This window comes from Lagenorhynchus albirostris, chromosome 8 (genome assembly GCF_949774975.1).
Source record: "Lagenorhynchus albirostris chromosome 8, mLagAlb1.1, whole genome shotgun sequence".
Classification (NCBI taxonomy): domain Eukaryota; kingdom Metazoa; phylum Chordata; class Mammalia; order Artiodactyla; family Delphinidae; genus Lagenorhynchus; species Lagenorhynchus albirostris.
This window is the reverse complement of record NC_083102.1, coordinates 81485639-81505699: the sequence shown is the minus strand read 5'-3', so window position 1 is coordinate 81505699 and position 20061 is coordinate 81485639. Positions and strand designations below refer to the sequence as shown.

Genomic DNA, 20061 nt, shown 5'->3' with positions numbered 1-20061 from the left:
CATAGAGATTAATAGTTTACTGAAGACCACTGATATTACCATAGATACAAGTTGGAATAGAATAATATTTTTTTGTCTTAGTTCTATAGACAGGTTACATGACATTTCTTGCAACAAAGTATATGTTATTTCTGTCAATGAGATCATTGTTGTTTTCTGCGTTAGGCGCTAGAGCAGATTCAAATATATCCATGTATATAACTAAAATAAGAAAAAGAGCATTTTGATAAAATATTTTATTATTATTAATAATAAAATAATCATGGTTATAAAAATAACAACTTTATTAACTACAGAAAATGTATATACACGTCATAACCACAGTGTTCCCCTTTTGGGTAAGCGTCCAGCTATACCACTCAATAGGCAGATTATCTATTTCCTATTTACACACAAGACAGTCATAACATCCACAGTATTCCATTTTCAGTTTCCTAAAGACAGAAACTTTCTGTGCAAATGGACATGAACCTACTTAAAATTACACTGTCAAGATTTACAGGGTCCAGAGAATTTTAACATCTTTTTTTGTATTAGTAAATTCTTAGCTGAAAATTCAGTTGAACGTTGAAAGATAAATTCTTATTGGATTTTATTGTGAGAAGTTATTTATTCACATAAAGACTATATCTCATTTAAAATAACTTTATTTCTCAAATGAGTTTGTCTATAAATATGGGATATAATTGATTGAAAGTAGTTCTTTTTTGGACCAAGTCAATTTAAAAGTTTTTTAGTATGAGAGTTTACTAAAATTCTTTACCTCATGATCCCTATATTGCAAAACCATTATTTCTTTTTAAAAAATGTTTAGAAACAACAAGAAAATTCCTGACAGCAATTTCTTATTTCTTGACAGTGTTTTTTTCAAGAGAATATTGTGGCTATAACATTCACTTTGTACAGTACCATTGGTACCAACAAGAAATATTCACAGGAATAAGTGAAATACAATTTTGCTATCACATGTCATTATTGTTATTTTTCTTGCCTTCCAGTGTCTCACATTTCCCATAGTTTGAAACACTTAGATAGCAAGCAAGAGCCTGTTAATACTAGAGATTGACTCAATATAAACCATTGTACTGAGGACCTGCCCACAGCAGATAGGTAAAAGTCATTACACATTTTACAATAAAATTAAAGAAGTATACAAAAGGATTATCATCCCTTCTGCACGGCAGAGGCATTATGACAAATATTTTAATTTTACATTACTATTCCTGGTAGACATAAGAAAATGTCCACAATTATAATAGCATATAACCATTATTCAAACAGCCAAAATAAAAATAACATTGAAAACTTCTAATTTGAAAGATCTTTTTTCCGTGACTCGAAATGGATTTTTAGATAAATTGGATTATTTATATTTTTTTTTTGTAGTTTATTAAGAAAAGAATGCCCAGGAAATAGTATCTTTCACCAGAGAAAAATGACATGATTATTCCCTGTTGTACCACCTAAAATAACATGGGTCTTGTTCATCTTGCTTTTATTATCAATTCCATCAATCTCCTCCTATTAAAAGGAAACTCTCAAAGAAAGAACTGCATTTTACACGTCTGATGGTTTATTGGTGGTCTTGTTTTTACCCTTTAATAAAATGGAAAACACTGAGTTCAAAATGTCTATAAAGTTAGCTTCATTTTGTATCTAGGTCATCCCTATCTCTCTGTGGAAATTTAGAGGAAAAGACATAAAAGAAATATTTTAAAATGTGAGTATTTGAAAGAATTACAATTCAGTAAATGTTTTACAAATATCATTAATATGTGACAATAAAATTTTGCCATTTAGCAAGAAGAAACTGAAAAATACTTTAATATTTAGACAATATGCCTTTGAAATTTCTGTATGTTGATTATAATGGTATAGTACACAAGGGAGAGAGAAATACAATCAGGTAAGCTGGTATGGACTAGCAACTTGTTGGATCTCTCTTTCACTGTTTTCAGCTTTCACTGTTTCTTGATACCAGCACGTATCTTATGACAGAGAATAAATAAATAAAATGGCACAATTTGGAAAAACATTTCTGGATTTGCTGCCCTATACTCTGTGGACTAAGCTCTTGAGTAAAGTTAAAACCGTTTTACTCAAGATTGAACATTGTCTTAGGGAGAATTTAGAGCATCATTTGAATCCCTGGCCTTAATTGAGACCATCCAAAAGAAACAAATTAGAGAAATGGAAATACTAGATTCAAAATATTCAAATAATTATTTTTAGAGGACTTTTATACAGGAATATTTTGTGAAAATTCAGATCTATCCTATTACTCTTTGTTATTTCATTTCTTGGCAAATACATGATCTTTAGCTAATCATGACTAATACAACAATAAGTATGATTTGGTTGTTATCATACAGAATACAAAATCTGAATATTTCCCATGCATTAGGAAAGATCTATGTAAAATAAAGATAAAATGAAGATATTTTTGATAAAATATCTCATTCAGCAGATTTAACTGTACTTTAAAAAATAACTGAATACAGAGTTTAGACAAGCTAGTTCCTCTCCTTTCCTTTTACATTTTTTTTCCTTTACTTGACTAAAGTTTTATTAGGCTAAAAGACTTCCAGGTAGAGAAAAGTGTTCTGACTTCTTTCTTCAATATATATTTTAATGCATAATTTGATGAAAAGCTGTTTACAAATTTTGGAGACATGGAAATTTTCCTCTTAAATATTGTTTTTAATTTAAAGAAGGTGAGATAGAAGCCAATCACAGCAGCAAGTCTTAGAGTTAACATATTTACATACATTTTAAAGACCAAAACACTTTTAAACTTCAATTAGTCATCTCAGAATTTTTTAAATACTTTAGGAAAAAAGATCTAAAAACATCTTGCATAAATAATTGTCCCTAAATTTGAAGGAAAGAAATAATACTACTACACATATTAGCCTCTTCTCTTTAAGAATTAGAAACTACATAAAATAACTTGGATAATAAATATATGTAAGAACCTAGGTTAGGTGTTATTTAATTTCGTAGGTCATGACCACACCTCACGTGCCAACCAGTAGAGGTCATCTGCAGATTATGGATGGAGGATGATCTAGTCACTTCTATCTTGCACCTTTCTTTAATATTTCTACTGGTCTTTAGAATTTTTTATATTTTTATTAAGGAAAAACTATAAGTACACAATTTCAGAACATTTAGGGGCTATATTAGATACACTACAATTTGAACTGTAGTGCATGCACATGTGTACCCAGGCATTTGTGTATAGGTATATGCGTTTATAAAGGAGTATATGTACCAGTATTACAGGATACATGGTGAGGAGAAATGAATGAAATATAATGTATGGCATATTAAAGGTAATATAATTTAATATAGAGTTACAATTTAAGGACACAAGATATAAATTGTTTTTGTGAGGTTGAAATAATGTTTAACTTATGGCTTATTTATTATTGAGAAACTAACCTTGGAAAGCAGCCGAGAGAGATTAGTTGATCTTTTCCATTATATCTTTAGCATCCAGCAGTTATACCTTTGCATTTTTTAATCCATTCAAGTATCTTCAGGAGATATGTTACTACACTTGCATGTACCTTAATTCACTTCAACATTTACAAAATAACACTGACAAACGAAACAACAGAAAACACCCATAAATATTAGTGAGTATCTTAACAAACATGACACTCAAGTAGTTGTCTTGAGATTTTTTAAGTTACATTTTAATTCCATGTTCTCTGAAATCTTCATGTAAAGGAGAGTTGTATTATTGGAAGCTTCAGACACAGTTACATCAGCTACAACTGTGGTACCTTATACGTTAATATAATTTTGTGTATCCATTTTGCATAATATGCCACTCGGACAAAAATACCAGGACGATTTGGAATGGCACATCCACGACCAGGAACGATGACACCAAGAACCATTCTCATTTTATGTTGTTCACAAACCAGTGGGCCACCATAATCTCCCTAGGAAGAAGACATGCAACAATAACAACAACAAAGTATTATTTTAGAAATAAAAATTGACAATTCATTAACATTTCCTGTATCGATTTATATCTCAAATATACATATATGCAAAACAAGAGAATAACTTCCATTGAAATATGAAGACATAAAATTGATGTACTAGGCCATTGGTTGTCTTTCTGTTGGACTGAGATAAGTACAAAAGTTCAAAGTGTTCTATCATGTGTAGTTATCATTTAAGTATGACTCACGTTTTAAAGTGTTTTTTGCCTTTGTTGAATGCAGACTAATTAACACGTGACCATTGATAGCTCTTTAAGAAGGTAGATTTCATATTTATTTTGACTTACTTCTGATGGTCAAAGTATGTTCAATATAGAAAATTTGGAAAATGTAGAAAAATACACGTATCAAAAACTCACCTGTAATCATACAGTTTTAAGGATTAACCCACATTAAGTTTTCTCTTATTTCTAATTTTTTTCCTTTCCCTCAATCCTGCCCCCAGAATGATTTTAACAGTTAAATAAAAACTTGTAGGTGGTAAAATAATTCTGTTTACTATGTGGAAATTGCTTTCCCAGGCAGAAAGAAGGAATGTTTCTCCACTTAGTCTTAGTAGTTAATATAGTTATATTTATATTTTTTTCCCCTTTGTGGAAGGTAGTCTGTGACTTCATGGCATTTCTTGTATGGTAATCCTGTTGTATCATCATATATAGATAGGTGATAGATGAAAGATGAATAGATTGATAAAATGATTCGTGTGCATATTTTTATATACATATATGTTTATACATATTGTTAAATATAATCATTAAAAAATGCTGCATCACTTTTTTGGGCCATGTAGCCTTCCTAGGATTGCAGTGACTAATTTTTGGCATCTTTGTATTCAGAAGAGTGCTTCCGACTATCTTAATTTTCCCCCAGTACTGATGTGATGAGATAAAACTAAACTACTGCAAAATTTAGTTCTGTAATACAGGTGGAAAGAAGAGAGCTATTAACATTCTGTGACAGAGAAAATCAAGGTGGGGGTGAAATAGAAGATAAAACACTAAGGAAAATAGTTTATTCAAAGAGACTTCATATAAACTCTGCCACAGGTGTTAATCTGGTTTTTTTTTTTTTTTTTTTTTTTGCGGTACGCGGGCCTCTCACTGTTGTGGCCTCTCCCGTTGCGGAGCACAGGCTCCGGACGCGCAGGCTCAGCGGCCATGGCTCACGGGCCCAGCTGCTCCGCAGCATGTGGGATCTTCCCGGACTGGGGCACGAACCCGTGTCCCCTGTATCGGCAGGCGGACTCTCAACCACTGCGCCACCAGGGAAGCCCTGTTAATCTGGTTTTTAAATTAATGCACCAGTGATTACTGATATGAACTCTTCAAATCAATTCATTTTGAGAATTGATTTTGAGGGACTTTCACTAAATGTGATGCTATTGCTATTATACAAATGTTTAGGAGATTTTTTTAGGTGTCTAGATTTCCCTGGTTTGATTATTATATTACTCTGTTTCAAATATCAGTGATGCAAAAAAAAAAAATTCCTGGAGGATGAGTGCATTTTTGAGAAGTGGCTGAATCAATTTGATTGATTATATAGATAAAAATAACTATGTGATAAATTTTTCAGTGCTAAAGTTAGGAATCTAAGAATGTATAGATGACAAACCAGATTATAGGCTATTCCTGAAGAGCAGATGTCAAAGTAGTAATGGCAGTAGGGCTGGGATAAGTGCAAGCTTTCTAAATATCTCAAAGATCTGGTCTAGCTCAAAACTTGGTGTTTACAGAACTCAGTAATAAGTAAACAAACAGATAAATAAATAATTCTTTCTCCTAGTAGATTTTCATTTGTGATGAAAACCTTAGTGATACTGATTTACTGGAAAAAACACCAGATTTGAAAGTGGTTATAAACACATAATCAGTTTTTAATCGTATTATTTTAATGCAATTTTAAAATTCTTTAACTGAAAAACATCAAAAATAACAGTTTAACAGCTTGTCTATGTGAAACAGGGATAGGAACACTGCCAAGTGGAAAGAACAGTTGCTTAACAAATGAAAATGTCCAAGCTCTTAAAATCATAAACTTTGACCTTTTGGTTTTTTAAATAGAATTTGTTTAAACACACACACACATACACACACAAACACACACACACACACACACACACACACACACACACACACACACACACACACACACACACACACACACACACTGGCTTAACCAAAAACATATTTAAAAGTTTAAAAGCAGGCATGTATCTCTTATTAAAATTAATAGAGTTAAGTTAGAATTTGGGAAGATCAGATACATTTAGAAAAACATTAGAAAAATGCAAGCTATTGTATCAAACTGCATATTGGATACTTCTAATTTGAACAGCTTTCTCTTAGAGTTTTGGCTGTATTCTTTTCTTGTTTCTTGAGAGACAAATGTCATCTTAGTTTGCTGCTAATGAAACATGGATTGCTTCACTGTTTAGCTAAAAAATTGTACAAGGATAATAAGGGTTATCTTTTTCAATTCCTCTCTCTTAGAACAGGTTGGTTTATAATGATTCTCATTTGAGAAAAATAGAAAATATAAACACAAGAAACTATGCTATCCATCACATACTCCTTACATAAAAATATCTGTTTTTACCTCGCATGGTCCTGATACAATATTTTCAGCCCCAGCACATATTTCAGACTCATTCAGAGTCACCTTCCCTTGATGATATTGGCTGCATTTCTCATTCCCCATAATATAGAGATGTGCTACTCGTAATAGACCGTCCGAGTTGATCACTAGAATGGCGCAAAATATGTACAGTTAATGAGCGCAGGGTAAGGTGAGAAAAATAAAGAAATACAAAATATTTTTACAAAATACATATGATATTGCCTTATCTTTCTAAAAATAGCTTACATCCAGTGTAGCCCCAGCCATAAACACTGCAAGTGGTTTTTTCAGGAATTGTGCACCCATAATTAGGTAAATCAATTGTACTAACAAAATCATCCAGAACAGCAGGCCTGAAAAGACAAAATATAATGGTAAGTAACCTTGATTGGATTCAACACAAAATTAACATATTAAAATATAGTGTGAATGTTTAATATGATTCATTTAGAGAGAATAAACAATTGTGCTTCGGAGTAGGTAGTAGAGAAATGAATATTTACTTACAAATGTTTAAGAACAAATGGTCACTGCTATTTTTTTAATCATTATTTTACCTGTTAAAGTTATCATATAATTGCTCACTAACCTTTGGTTTTAGAGCAGGCTGATCATACTGTTGGTCCAATTTCATTTATTCACTTTTGAAAAATTTGAAAATGCCCCTCTCTCTGCCTCTGAACACACACACACACACACACACACACACACACATACACACACACACATACACACACACACACCCCCCATGTGACATATGCTTTTATAATACATCTACATGAGAGAGAAAGAATAAGAACATAGTTGAAGAAAAAGCTTCAACAATTCCAATCTATATTAAAAATATGAAACTATCTAAAGGAACTCACCTAGCAAGCTTCAGTAATACCAGATCTGATCCTTCCGGCCCATATACCAGTTGGGTAACATTTAGAACCTGTTTGCGTTTCTCATCTCCTCTTCCATGGACATCATGAATTCCAAGCCAAGCTTCATAATCTTTCAAGTCTTTGTTTCTAAGTAAAAAATTAAAATATAAAAAATAACTTTAAAATACGTAATATTAATCACATATATTGTTATATTAGCTTATAAGGGCAGATAAATAACCTAAATTTAAACTTTAAAATATAATAAAGAGCAACACATTTGTTATGGGAGATTCTGAATACTACAAGAACATATAAGCAGGAAGAACCTTTAAATTGCTGAAATTCTAAATGGCTTTTTTTTTTTTGAAAACTTGCTTATTTTTGCTAGAGAGTAGGTCATTTATGAAACATTCTCAGGTAAAGCACATTACATGAGTTATAATTTATTGCAAATTTTCCTTTTTATCTCAAATGTGTGTGTTTGGTTTGTTAATAGGGATTGAATATTTATACTAACAAAATCAATGTGACCTTAATGGGAATCAAGGAGTAAGCTTACAAATGCTACCTCCTTATTTTTTCCTTAGGCTAATTTCCATTGAAAATTATTCTCAGTATTATTCTGAGGCTTGTTCTACATAAGAAAGAAGTGAGGATTGAGAGAAGTTTGTTGATAATTGAGAAAAAGAATATCTAGAAATATACAGTGCAAGAAGGAGGTTGGGATAAAAATTATTAACATAATTCTAGCAAAATTTTTCCTCAAATGAGAGTAGTGCCAATCGTGGAAAGAGGTGAACAGAAGTAGTACCCATAAGTAAGTATCAATTAAGTCAAGGTAAATTTTATAAGCTAAATCTAAAAAAAGAAATTAATTTGTTCACCCTATGCTGGTGAATCTCTGTTGAATACACATTCTTAAGCCTAAAAGCTAAATGGAAGCCATACATATTTTTAAATGCTCAAAACAAATATTGGTTTCAGAAATACTTTACCGAGAAGGGAAACACTGCCTTGCAGTAAGAATCCAACTTTCCTTTATCAATGATCCTCCACAGATATGTTTATTTCTAAGAGAAAGAGGAAAGAGAAACAAGTAACCTCTGTGCAGAAAGGGTGCCTGCCAATTAATGCAAAACCTATGGCTCCATTTGTTAAACACATTGAGAGAAAAATGTAGACATTAACCCAACTAGAATAAAACGAGTAATCCTTTTATCAGAAGGATGATATTTGATGATTATAGCATTAGAACTTTTTTCATAATGTGATTACAATTTTATGAAAGCAACTTTATTTTTGTATGAGGAACCCTGTCACTACACATGAAGATCCATTCCCAACACATATGTTCACGTGTGTGTGTGTCTATTCTTGTGTGAGAAAGTATGTGCTACAAATATAGGATAATTAGACCTATTTTAAATTCAGTGTTTGATTATGAAAACTGCAAATTTGAGTTTTTATTTAAAACCTAAAAACCATCTGGTGGTAACCATATGTAATATTTATGTGCTATTCCCTTCTTTCATTACCATTATGTAGTTCTGATATATTAACTTAGAGTATAACTGAGTTTGAGTAATTTGTTTGTTCAGCTTAAGACCAACAATATAACATTTATTTATAAAATCAAAACAATTTTGCAAGAGAGATCTAGGAAATTATAAAATATTTGTAGAGAATAATAAATACTAGAACATTTATTTGATGTATCCAAAATCTGTAAATCCATTATTTTTTGGCAGACACATGGAAAAAAGTACAACTATTCACAATTTACATTTCCAAAGAGTACAGATGTTCAGTGCTTCAGAGGGTAATAGAATAAGATTCCCAGACTAAGACCACAGTTATTTATGGCCTGTACCACACAGGAGGTTAAGAATATATATCGAGTTTGAATTTCTATTCCTCTCTGTGAGTTTTGGAAGAATAGCTAAACAGCTGTTGTTACTAAGAACTTGCATTTAAAAGGAAAAGTACTTTTTTAAAAAAAGTTTATACTACTCTGATCTGATGAAAAACAGTTTCACCTGCTTCTCCAAGGATGGTGACTTCCAAAGGAAGTCTCCTTTGAATAAGAATAAATTGAAAAGTATTTGCCTTTTTTTTTTCTCGAGTAATGAGATTTGCAAAGATCCTCTAATTAGTTCAAAGATGTAGATTCTTGGAACATTTTCTATAATAAAGAAAATAACCCCCCCCCCCAGTTTTACAGCCTTCATTAAGTCTTCATATTGCACAGCAGCTTTAATATTCTGGTGAGTTTCATAAATCTATTTCGGTACTACACACCCAGGACAGCTACTCTACAATTATCAACATAAATATTTATAAAATTGATGAGTTACTCCTTGGAAGAAAGATACACTAAAAGAGAACTTTAGGCCATCTTCTACCTGGTATCTAAAGTCATATATATATCAAAGTATTTAAACTTCATGCTTGTTAAGAATTGACTTATTTAAAAAACACTTCAGTTTCAAGTTGTCTCTATTCTAATTTAATGCCACCGTGATTTGGTTATGGTTAAAAAAAATGGATATTCTTCCTCTATTCTAGGAGGCTAGAGGTAAAGGAACAGGGAGGGTTTCCAAAAAGAGGAGATATTACAGTTGGTATTTAAAGAATGAAAGATTTTCCAGGCATAAAATACAGAGGAAGAAAGCTACAACATACAGTGGGAACCACAGCACAAAGGCTCGGAGAGAGAAACATGGGGTGTCTTGAAAACAAGGGAAAATGTGGCTAGAATTCAGGTGCACTTTGGCATATGTTGCATGATGAGGCTCCAATACAGATAGATATAGACAAAGATATTTTAACATTCTGATTACCATACAGTACAATATGTGTAGTACATAGAAAGTTGTATGATCAGGTTTTAAGCTAACTCCTGTTTTCAATATTTAATTCTTACAACATAATTACTAATCTTAATTTTGTATAATAGTATATTTTGAAAAATTTTACATAGAACATGGCATTGATCCTTACAACACTGAGAAATAGACATGTCAAGAATTTTTTTATCCACACTGAATATTATAATTTCAAGACTGTTCAACTATCAGTATAAATTGTTAATCTTTTCCTTAATGATGAAATGTCCTAGAATTTTAAATTATTGCTATTTTTCATTAGAATGACAATTAAAAAGTCAGAAATTAAAAACAAATATAAAATTTTTGATATGATTGTGCATAGACAAGTTAAAAAATAATCTCATAATATACTAGATTGGGAAATTAACAACATAAGTATAACTATATGGTGATATCAAGGTATAGGTAGGTTCTCTGTGTAGTTGTCGTTTGCTTTACGAGAATTGAAGTGCCATATCAGGGACAATGCAAACACATATGGGACCTTTGTAAGCATTTAAAATGGCACCATCTCTGGAGGCACAAATTGCAAAATCCATGGCTTTTGGCAAGCAGAATGTGATTAGTCCCCTCTTGTGCCCCCCCTCATACAGGTGCCTTGTGGAGGGCACAACCTGCATGACTACACGTGGCCATACTGCTGGGAATATAACTTTTGCAAATAATCCAGATATGTATGATTTGTGTCTATTAATAATTACCTGTATTTCAAACTAACCATCCATCCTACATTTGTTCGTGTTGGAATCCCATTTACAACTCGCAATTGTTTTGTTTTGGCGCAAGATATTACAGGATCTAAAAAGAGGACCAAACATAACATTTTGATAAAACATTTTGAAATAATCCGTGCCTGTCAGCTTTCTTTAGTGCAATGGTAACTACACAAATGTAACTACTGTAATTGTGTCAGAAGAACATTTTGGACAAAAGAAGGTAAATAGCGTAACTACAGTGCCAAATCAGGCCCAAAATGTTTGCTATCCTCATCTAAGTAGATGGGTAGCACAGAAAAACTAATCAACTCAAGGTCAACAGCATTACCATGATAGTGACAGTGGCTTTGCTCACTAGGTACAAGTTCTTCAGGTCTAACATTAATTGTATTTCCCTTAACAACCTCAACATAAAATGGAACAATGTTATTTACAGTGCTTATTTCTAAATGTCAATGAAAAGCAGTAGCCTAAGTGAAAATAAAAAAACTATATTTGGTTTATTACTCATGAATTTGTATAGTGAGAATGTAGAACCATTTTGCAACATGTTACCAAAGTTATATTAATTGAAATTTTATCCAAATGACATAATTATGTCTAAATCATTATATCCGAAAGATATAATTTAGAATTCTTTGAAGTAAACTTTTTCCTGACCCTCCTTGGTGTTCCTTGCCTTATCCTTTCCACTCTTGTCCATGGTCTAAAATAGATTTCCATTTGCTCTTCAGCCTGGGACACAGCAGGTGGTCTCTTAAATCAAAACATTTGAGTAACTTCCTTCAGCCCAAGAAATGTGTGAAAATCGGATACAAGCAGCTCCCAACAGATTTCCTTAAGCTGAGGATTAACTGAACCTCTCAGATTGTGTCATCTTTTGCCTCGTAGAGCATGCAAAGAGCTTTAAAGATAGAGCAGGATAAAGACGCTGCATAACTTTCCAACCTTCTGGTTTCATTCTTTCTGACTGTAGCATCCTGATTTAATTTAAAGGAGGGTGAAAGTCCAATGGATACCTTCTGCCCCCAATTAGGTAAAAGCAATATACATGCTTTTTTCAAAGATAAATATAACATATTTTGTGACAGAGCATTGAATTTTGATATTCAGTATGCAGTTGCCTTTGTAACACCTTTACACATGCACACAGAAAAAAAATGTTCAAATAAAATAAAATAGATTATTTTATTTTTATGATGGAAGTTTATATAATGATAAGTTATTTTTCTATGAAGAAAATAATGACATCACTTCTGACACATAGAGACTCATATATTATTTTGAAAGATTACTTACGGTCTAAATTGACTATTGTAGGTGTGGTATCACCTTCACCTGTAAAAACAAATATATATGTATATACATAATTTTTACATACATATTTCTGTTATATAGAACCAGAATTGTGTATTGAAATCCAAATATCCATAAATGGATAATTTACTACAATTCTTTACATTTTATTCAAAAATAAAATGCAATAATACTCTTTTGAGTAATTATGTATCACTTTTAGACAAAGTTGAAAGCATGCACCTACTGGTAGTGGGTCATGTGAGGAAAGCCCTGTTTTATGACTGTGAAGGTTATCGGGTATGTGGTTTGATGGATGTTGGCAGTTTGAATTACACTGCTAGCACCAAGGAGCTGCCTCATTCTCCCAAGATGCCAAACATCGTACACAATGAACATTCCACCGAACAGCACTAATGCTTATTATTGTTTATTTGGGCCATTCATATAGATAAACTATGTAGCTTTAATTTGACCCATTTATATTTTTTCTGAAAATTATTTTTTTTACTTATGGTTAAGGATAATTAAAACTTCCTATGTTCAGAAAACTTTTTTAAGAATTCGAGAAGATAGAAATCAAGGTCACTCATGGAAAAAGAGGGATAGCCAAATATAATTATGCTTTGTTAGTATATTTCAAAGACTGGTTTTTCTAGGTAGTAAGGGGAAAAGTATTTTAAAAAAAGAACACCAGAAACTGCCAATAAATTATAACTAAAATTTCATACTTACTACTTTTTTACAACCTCCCTACTGAGTGGGGTTTAATTGCTGCCAAGAGAAAGGCTTGGAGGATGCTAGGATTTGAAAATACTTAAGTAGCAATGAATGAAGTACATTTCCTGGAATTTAGTGTGTGACTGTCCAAAACTGATGACATAGAGTTTAGTCAGGCATTGTTTAGACCCAGCTGGTTGTTAGTCTCTGGAAGTGCCCTGAGCTCAAATAAACCGGCAACAAAACAAAAATGGCCTATGGATTCCTTTGTAATAGACGCAAATCTGATTTTTATTTATGGGAAATTTGAGAAAATTAATACATGCTAAAGCGTTTTTATTTATGTCCATTTTCCAGATCTAGATATTTTAAGTGAATAAGTGTAAACATACAAATTTCATCATTTCCCTTTCCCTTTAGTTTATTCTTGGGGATGGTTTTGTCTTAGTCACCTGAGGTCATTGTTTTAGTTCACAGTACAAATTAGGATGGAGGCCGACTGTGGTCATTAAAACATCAAGGATATTGCTTTTTCCACTCAAGTTATTTACATAAAAATTCTAAAATAAAAAACTAGATATCTATTCTTTGTATCGTTTGTGGTGAGAAAGACTACACTATTCATTGTATTCTTAACTGCATATCAAGTTTCCGATTTCTATGCATCAAGTTAATACGTCAACAAAGTATTTCGTTCATTATTGTACCTTACTAAAATATTTAAATTTTTTAAAATGTGTAAATCTTACCATTTAGGGGCTTTAATAATTAAGAGTATATATATATAGATTTTCCTCTAAGCCAACATTTCTCACAATTTAGAAGAAGCTGCATTACCACTTTAAATCAGATTTCTAGAGATTCTGAGTTGCTGGTTAGATTATGAATTTTTTGAAAGCATTCTAGTTTCTTCTGCTTTCTAGGCCTTTTCCATTTTACCTTAAAATACTATTTTCACTTCTCCTCTTTTACTTTTCCCTTACGTCTCCACCATAGTACTCAAATCTGAACAACTATATATGATACAAATCTTACTTTATATTGATTCACCTTAAATTTGAAGAAGGAAAACATGTCAATGATAAAAGTTTTTCCTATGGAAGTGTAGGAGTGTGTGTGTGTGTGTGTGTGTGTGTGTGTGTGTGTGTGTGTGTGTGTGTATGGCCTCAGAACCAAACATGTGCTCTTACTGAAAACATAAATAAAACTTTCTTTTAATAGATCCTTAAAGTTTCAACTCAAATTCGAAACTTTATGAACAGCACACGTTTTTCCACGCTGACATTTGTATTCCCATTCTTATTATATATTTTAATATTAATATGTATGTATTTAAATGACTTTATTTGCGATTATGTATGTAAAATGTCTCCTCTGTACACTGAAAACGATTAGAGCGTAGGAAACATTGTTTATATTTTCTATACCTAGAATGATATATAGGGCTTTGCACACAATAGGAGCACAATTTAAAATTATTAACAAATGAATAAATAAATACAAACTGAGGTGGAGGTAATTTACCCAAGGCACTTAAAGTGATAGAACTGAAATCCTTACCCAGGAAATCAGAGTTGAAACTCTAAACCACTATGCTCTCTTAATACTTAAGAATTTTCTAAGATATACTGTGTATATGTGTATAGACAAATATAGACATTTCTACAGTTTTATTTTTGCATCTTGAGAACCTTAAAAATATATGTTAAATATTATTTTGTAAGCATTTTTTTAAAAGGAATACAAACCTTTACATGTTTGTAATACAAATGTGCAGTATGAAAATGATATATAGTCTCTGAAGTTAAATAAATAAGAACTCAAATCTTCTATAGATAAATTTTATTAGCCTTTCACCAGCAAGAAAACTGTAAATAAATCCTGGCTATAAATATTATTTAGAAAAATGACAGTGTAGAAATATTTGTTGAAATTAATTAATGTTCAGAATACATTGAAATAAATGAGTTATCTGCAGTAGCATTTAATCAAATACTAGCAACACCCTGAAGTCTTTCAATAGCACATTACTTTTAGTTTAAAAATGTTAGTTGAAAATATGCTTTAAAAACTTTGAAGTTATTAGAGTCTTGTCTCAAATTTATAAGCCAAATCACAGTTCTCTATGGGAACATTTTACTCTTAACTATATCTACGTACTAAAATTAGGCTACTGTGATTTTTAGAAATCTGGAATTCTATAGAGAAAGCAATAGAACTTGTTTTAGAAGCCAGGTCATTGACTTTTATCCTTCTTCCTAGGTCATTGAAGAGTCTATTAGCCTCCATTATTCTTAATCGTAGAAACTTCACAAAGAGGTACCATGAAATAAAACTAATACTTAGAAAAAATAACAACTTTCACCATTAAAAAATTTTTTTTGTACACCAGAGAGGTTGGAAAGGTTGGTCTGTTTGCTTGTTTATTTTAATGTTAAAACCAGAAAGACATCTTCTATAAAAGAACATTTTCAGGACCTATGCAAACCCTAATCTGGGATAAATTAGGAACCTTAGGAGAACACTAATTAATTTGAAAGGCTATGATTAAAGCTGATGAAATGAAATATAACAATATGAAATACTATTTCTTTGTGAACATATAAGATATTTACTTACTATTATAGAAAATTTCTTAATTAAAAATAGATTGCGAAGTTCCAAGTTTTAACTATAGATATAATTGATTAACATCATATTTTAAAAGTTTGCTTTTATGCTAAAATTTCAGGAAACGTGACTAGTGTTACAATTTATGGTGAGAAATTATCTCTTTAATTTGATGTATATTATGGAAAATATAGACTTGTGTTTGTGTTTTATGTTTTAAAGCAAATATCATTTCTTAATCTAATCTCTTTTAAAGTGAGTATTTTTGCTGCTATTTTCAAGGTACTTGCTACTGCCTTGTCTCACGTGAAAAATATTCTTAAAACAGGACTCTTATTGAACATATAAAACGAGTCTTTTTTAAACAAGAAGGCAGTTTAACATAGTGTTTAAAGATATCTGCTATAGGGCTTCCCTGGTGGCGCAGCAGTTGAGAGTCCGCCTGCCGATGCAGGGGACATGGGTTCGTGCCTCGGTCCGGAAAGATCCCACATGCTGCAGAGCGGCTAGGCCCGTGAGCCATGGCCGCTGAGCCTGCGCATCCAGAGCCTGTGCTCCGCAACGGGAGAGGCCACAACAGTGAGAAGCCCTCGTACCGCAAAAAAAAAAAAATAGATCTACTATAAACAGAGGTGTGAGACATGTACTACAGTAAAATGGTCTCTTGCTACTAAGAGAGCTTTATAAGTCTTTTTCACTCAATCAATAACATATTGAGGATATATTTTCATCTCAATATACATTACTCTCCATTAGCAGTTCTCAGTGGAGGTGATACTATTGACATCTAGTGGGTAGAGGCCAGGGACACTACCAAACATCTTATAATGCATAGGACAGCCTCCCATAACAAAGGTTTATCCAGCACAAAATGTCAGTCGTGCAGAGGTTGAAAATCCTGATACGTTTCCCCAAACTGACTTCAATACAGGCTTCCCAGTACACAGAGCAGCACAGTATTGAGAGAGTCTGATTACCCAGGTTCTCACTAATATTAGGCATTAGCAATCACCTTCTTATTTGCCAACCTGATAGGTGGAAATGATTTCTTATGCTTTTATCTTTTCATTATAATTATTATATTTTCTTACTATTAAGTTTTAACATCTTTTCATTTGTTTATTAAGTTTATTCTTGAAGATTCATCTTCAGTTTTACTCGAATCATCTCATCTTTTACTTATTGCTATATAGGTGCTCTTTTACATGAAGTGTATCAGACATATATTATACATTTTACGTATATCTTTTACTTTATGTGCTAATACTTTTTAAACAAAATCATCTTGGGGTCAGAGAAGTAGATGGAATGTTTTAGGCTTCTTAGTCTTGGCCTAAACAGCTGAGAAGATAATGGAAGCACAACTATCTCTGATGTGTTTATGGGCCTGTTAGTGGGCTGGGGACTTTGCTAAGAGCTCTGCTACTTTCAGAGGCTGAACAGTTAGTATTTATTGGTGGGGTAGGGGGCGGAGAGGTCTTTCTAGCCCAGTCAGAACAATGGCCATGTATTACTTCTGAATTCCAAATAGAAATCTTCTGAGGGAGGAAAATCTCTTTTAAAAGTTCAGCAGATTGTCCCCTTGTCTAGAGGAGAGATGAAGTTGTATGTGTGTTGCTGTCTGGAATGCATCCTTATTTTGGGATCAACTCTAGCCCTCCTATACTATTTCCACCTCTGGTTAAGGTATCATTTTAGAGGGCATGCAGTATACTTAAAATGGTTCACCTGAAAAAGATCACAAAATATACTTACAACGAGAAATAGGGCAGTAATCCCAAGGAATGAGAGGATTCCCCGTGTAACACCAGGGACCATGGGCATCATCATCAGGATTGCGGCAGTAATTCTTATTCAGCTTACTAGCATCTGGTTCCCAGAAGATATGCCTGCATAAACAACAAACTCTGAACCTCACAAAATGCACATCTTGTCCAAGAGAAACAAAATGTCACGAAGAAGATATAATCCTAGTGCATAACTTTCATTACAGATACAACACAAGCTACCTGCTGTGAATTTTGGTTTTTTTTTTTTTTTTGAGACTTATTTTGTTGTTGTTCTTGCAGTTTGGAAGGATGTTCTTTAACTCAGGAATAAGGCTGAATAATCAGCATAGATAAAGTGATAAAAGGTCTTATGACTTTGCTTCTATTTAATAACTATACTGGCAAGGTAACAATACCCCTGTGACAAAGATCTAAGTTAGAAAATGCATAGAAAATGCAAGCTATTGCAAAAGTATTTTTTCATGTTTCAGAAACATGTAAAGAAGCATCACTAGCGACATTACTATGACAACGTACTGGAAGATACACGGAAAACAATAATAATGTGCTAATAAAATTATTAAATTCTAAAATTTCATTGGTCATATAGTTACAAAATATGATTTTTTGACAGATAATTGAGTAACACTTCAGCCTTTCTCATTTTACATCTTAACTAAATTTATTACAGAAGTAAAGCAAAAATACTCTATGTTATAAGACCATGCCCACTCATATAACATCAATATTTACATTTACCTCAGTAACATTAAAGAAGTCAAATTCCACATGGCCATCCTGACCATGTCATGAAAACTATACATCCTAACTTAATTTGTTTTGGATTACTAATTACTACCATGCTTGAACATAATTAATGTGTCATTTTAAAAAACTGGGAAGAGCTTCAACATAGAAACTTGAGCTATCTTACTAAACTTGGATTTACTTTTTGGACCAATACGACAGTAAAGACATACAATACTTACTATGTGACATATTCTATTACAGATGACTTACATATATGCCCTTAGACCAACCTGATGAGACAGGCTCGAAGATTATGCAATTTTGTATTTGACGAAATTGAAATCCACAGAGGACAATTAATTTTTCTAGGGTCACATGGTTTTTAAGCTGTAGAACAAGTGTTTGAACACACGGCTCTTTCCAGAGTCAGTGTTCAAAACCACCACACAGTGTTACCTCTTTACTCAGTCATAGTTTGTACTTAAACCAAAATGGTACCGTGCAACTTAATCATTCATCAGTATCCTACAAGTTGGTTCCAAATGACTTTTAACTATTTCCAAAGGCAAACCTAAACTCAATGAATTGAGTTATAACCATTGCATCCCTGAATAAATATGCAACGTGTTTCCAGTGGTATGCTGGTAAATGTTTAACAACTAGCACTCTGAAGTGTGTATGGGGGCAGAGGGTCTTTATTTGTTGTTCTTGCATATTTCTGTAGTGTAACTGTAACTACTTCCACCATAAAACTGTCAGACTTCTAATATGGAATCACTGAAGGCAGAGTTGGTTACAGTTGTCTTTCACAAGTCCGTGAAGAGCTAGATCCACCCCACCATATTTCTAAAAATGCTTTTAAAAATATCAGTGTTGAAATCAGCATTAATTTTAATCATGCCAATTCTTGCTTAAAATTCTTGAATGAATTCCTTTAATGCTTAGGATAAAACTCAAATTTCTTTTTTTTTTTAACATCTTTATTGGAGTATAATTGCTTTACAATGGTGTGTTAGTTTCTGCTTTATAACAAAGTTAATCAGTTATACAGATACATATGTTCTCATATCTCTTCCCTCTTGCATCTCCCTCCCTCTCACCCTCCCTATCCCACCCCTCTAGGTGGTCACAAAGCACCGAGCTGATCTCCCTGTGCTATGCGGCTGCTTCCCACTAGCTATCTATTTTATGTTTCGTATTGTATATATGTCCATGCCACTCTCTCACTTTGCCACAGCTTACCCTTCCCCCTCCCCATATCCTCAAGTCCATGCTCTAGTAGGTCTGTGTCTTTATTCCCGTCTTACCCCTAGGTTCTTCATGACCTTTTTTTTTGTTTCCCTTAGATTCCATATGTGTGTGTTAGCATACGGTATTTGTTTTTCTCTTTCTGACTTACTTCACGCTGTATGACAGACTCTAGGTCCATCCACCTCACTACAAATAACTCAATTTCGTTTCTTTTTTCTTCAAATTTCTTAACACAGCTTACAGGGTCCTGTATGGTTTTGCCACTGGAGAATTTCTTCTCTGGACATTAACCAAATTATACTGTTTCAAACTTATTAAAGTTATTTGTGATTTTTATACACTTCCATTTTGGGGCTTTTGAACAAGTTATTTCTTCTGCCTGATGTACTTTTCCTCCTACACTTCCTTTGACTAACTCCTTCTTATTACGTATGTCCCAACTAACATCCCTTCCTGTAGGAAAACTTCCTGACCATTTAAGTGTGGGTGTCACTTGTTTGCAGCCCCATAACATAAAATATGCTTTTTTCGTGGATTTTCTAATATGACAT

General features: G+C 32.6%; 1 protein-coding gene across 1 annotated transcript in view; it reads right to left on the bottom strand.

Moving 5' to 3' along the window:
* Positions 1–221: 221 nt before the first annotated feature.
* HGF (hepatocyte growth factor) overlaps positions 222–20061 on the bottom strand; it is an 83515-nt gene continuing 63675 nt past the window's right edge. Inside the window, exons 12-19 of the mRNA XM_060156165.1 lie at positions 17496–17629; positions 12414–12452; positions 11100–11196; positions 8506–8580; positions 7508–7654; positions 6885–6991; positions 6618–6763; positions 222–3953 (exon numbers count right to left, since the gene is read on the bottom strand). Coding sequence (XP_060012148.1) covers positions 3777–3953; positions 6618–6763; positions 6885–6991; positions 7508–7654; positions 8506–8580; positions 11100–11196; positions 12414–12452; positions 17496–17629 — 922 coding nt within the window. The 3' untranslated portion in view covers positions 222–3776. The remainder of the gene's footprint in view (positions 3954–6617; positions 6764–6884; positions 6992–7507; positions 7655–8505; positions 8581–11099; positions 11197–12413; positions 12453–17495; positions 17630–20061) is intronic.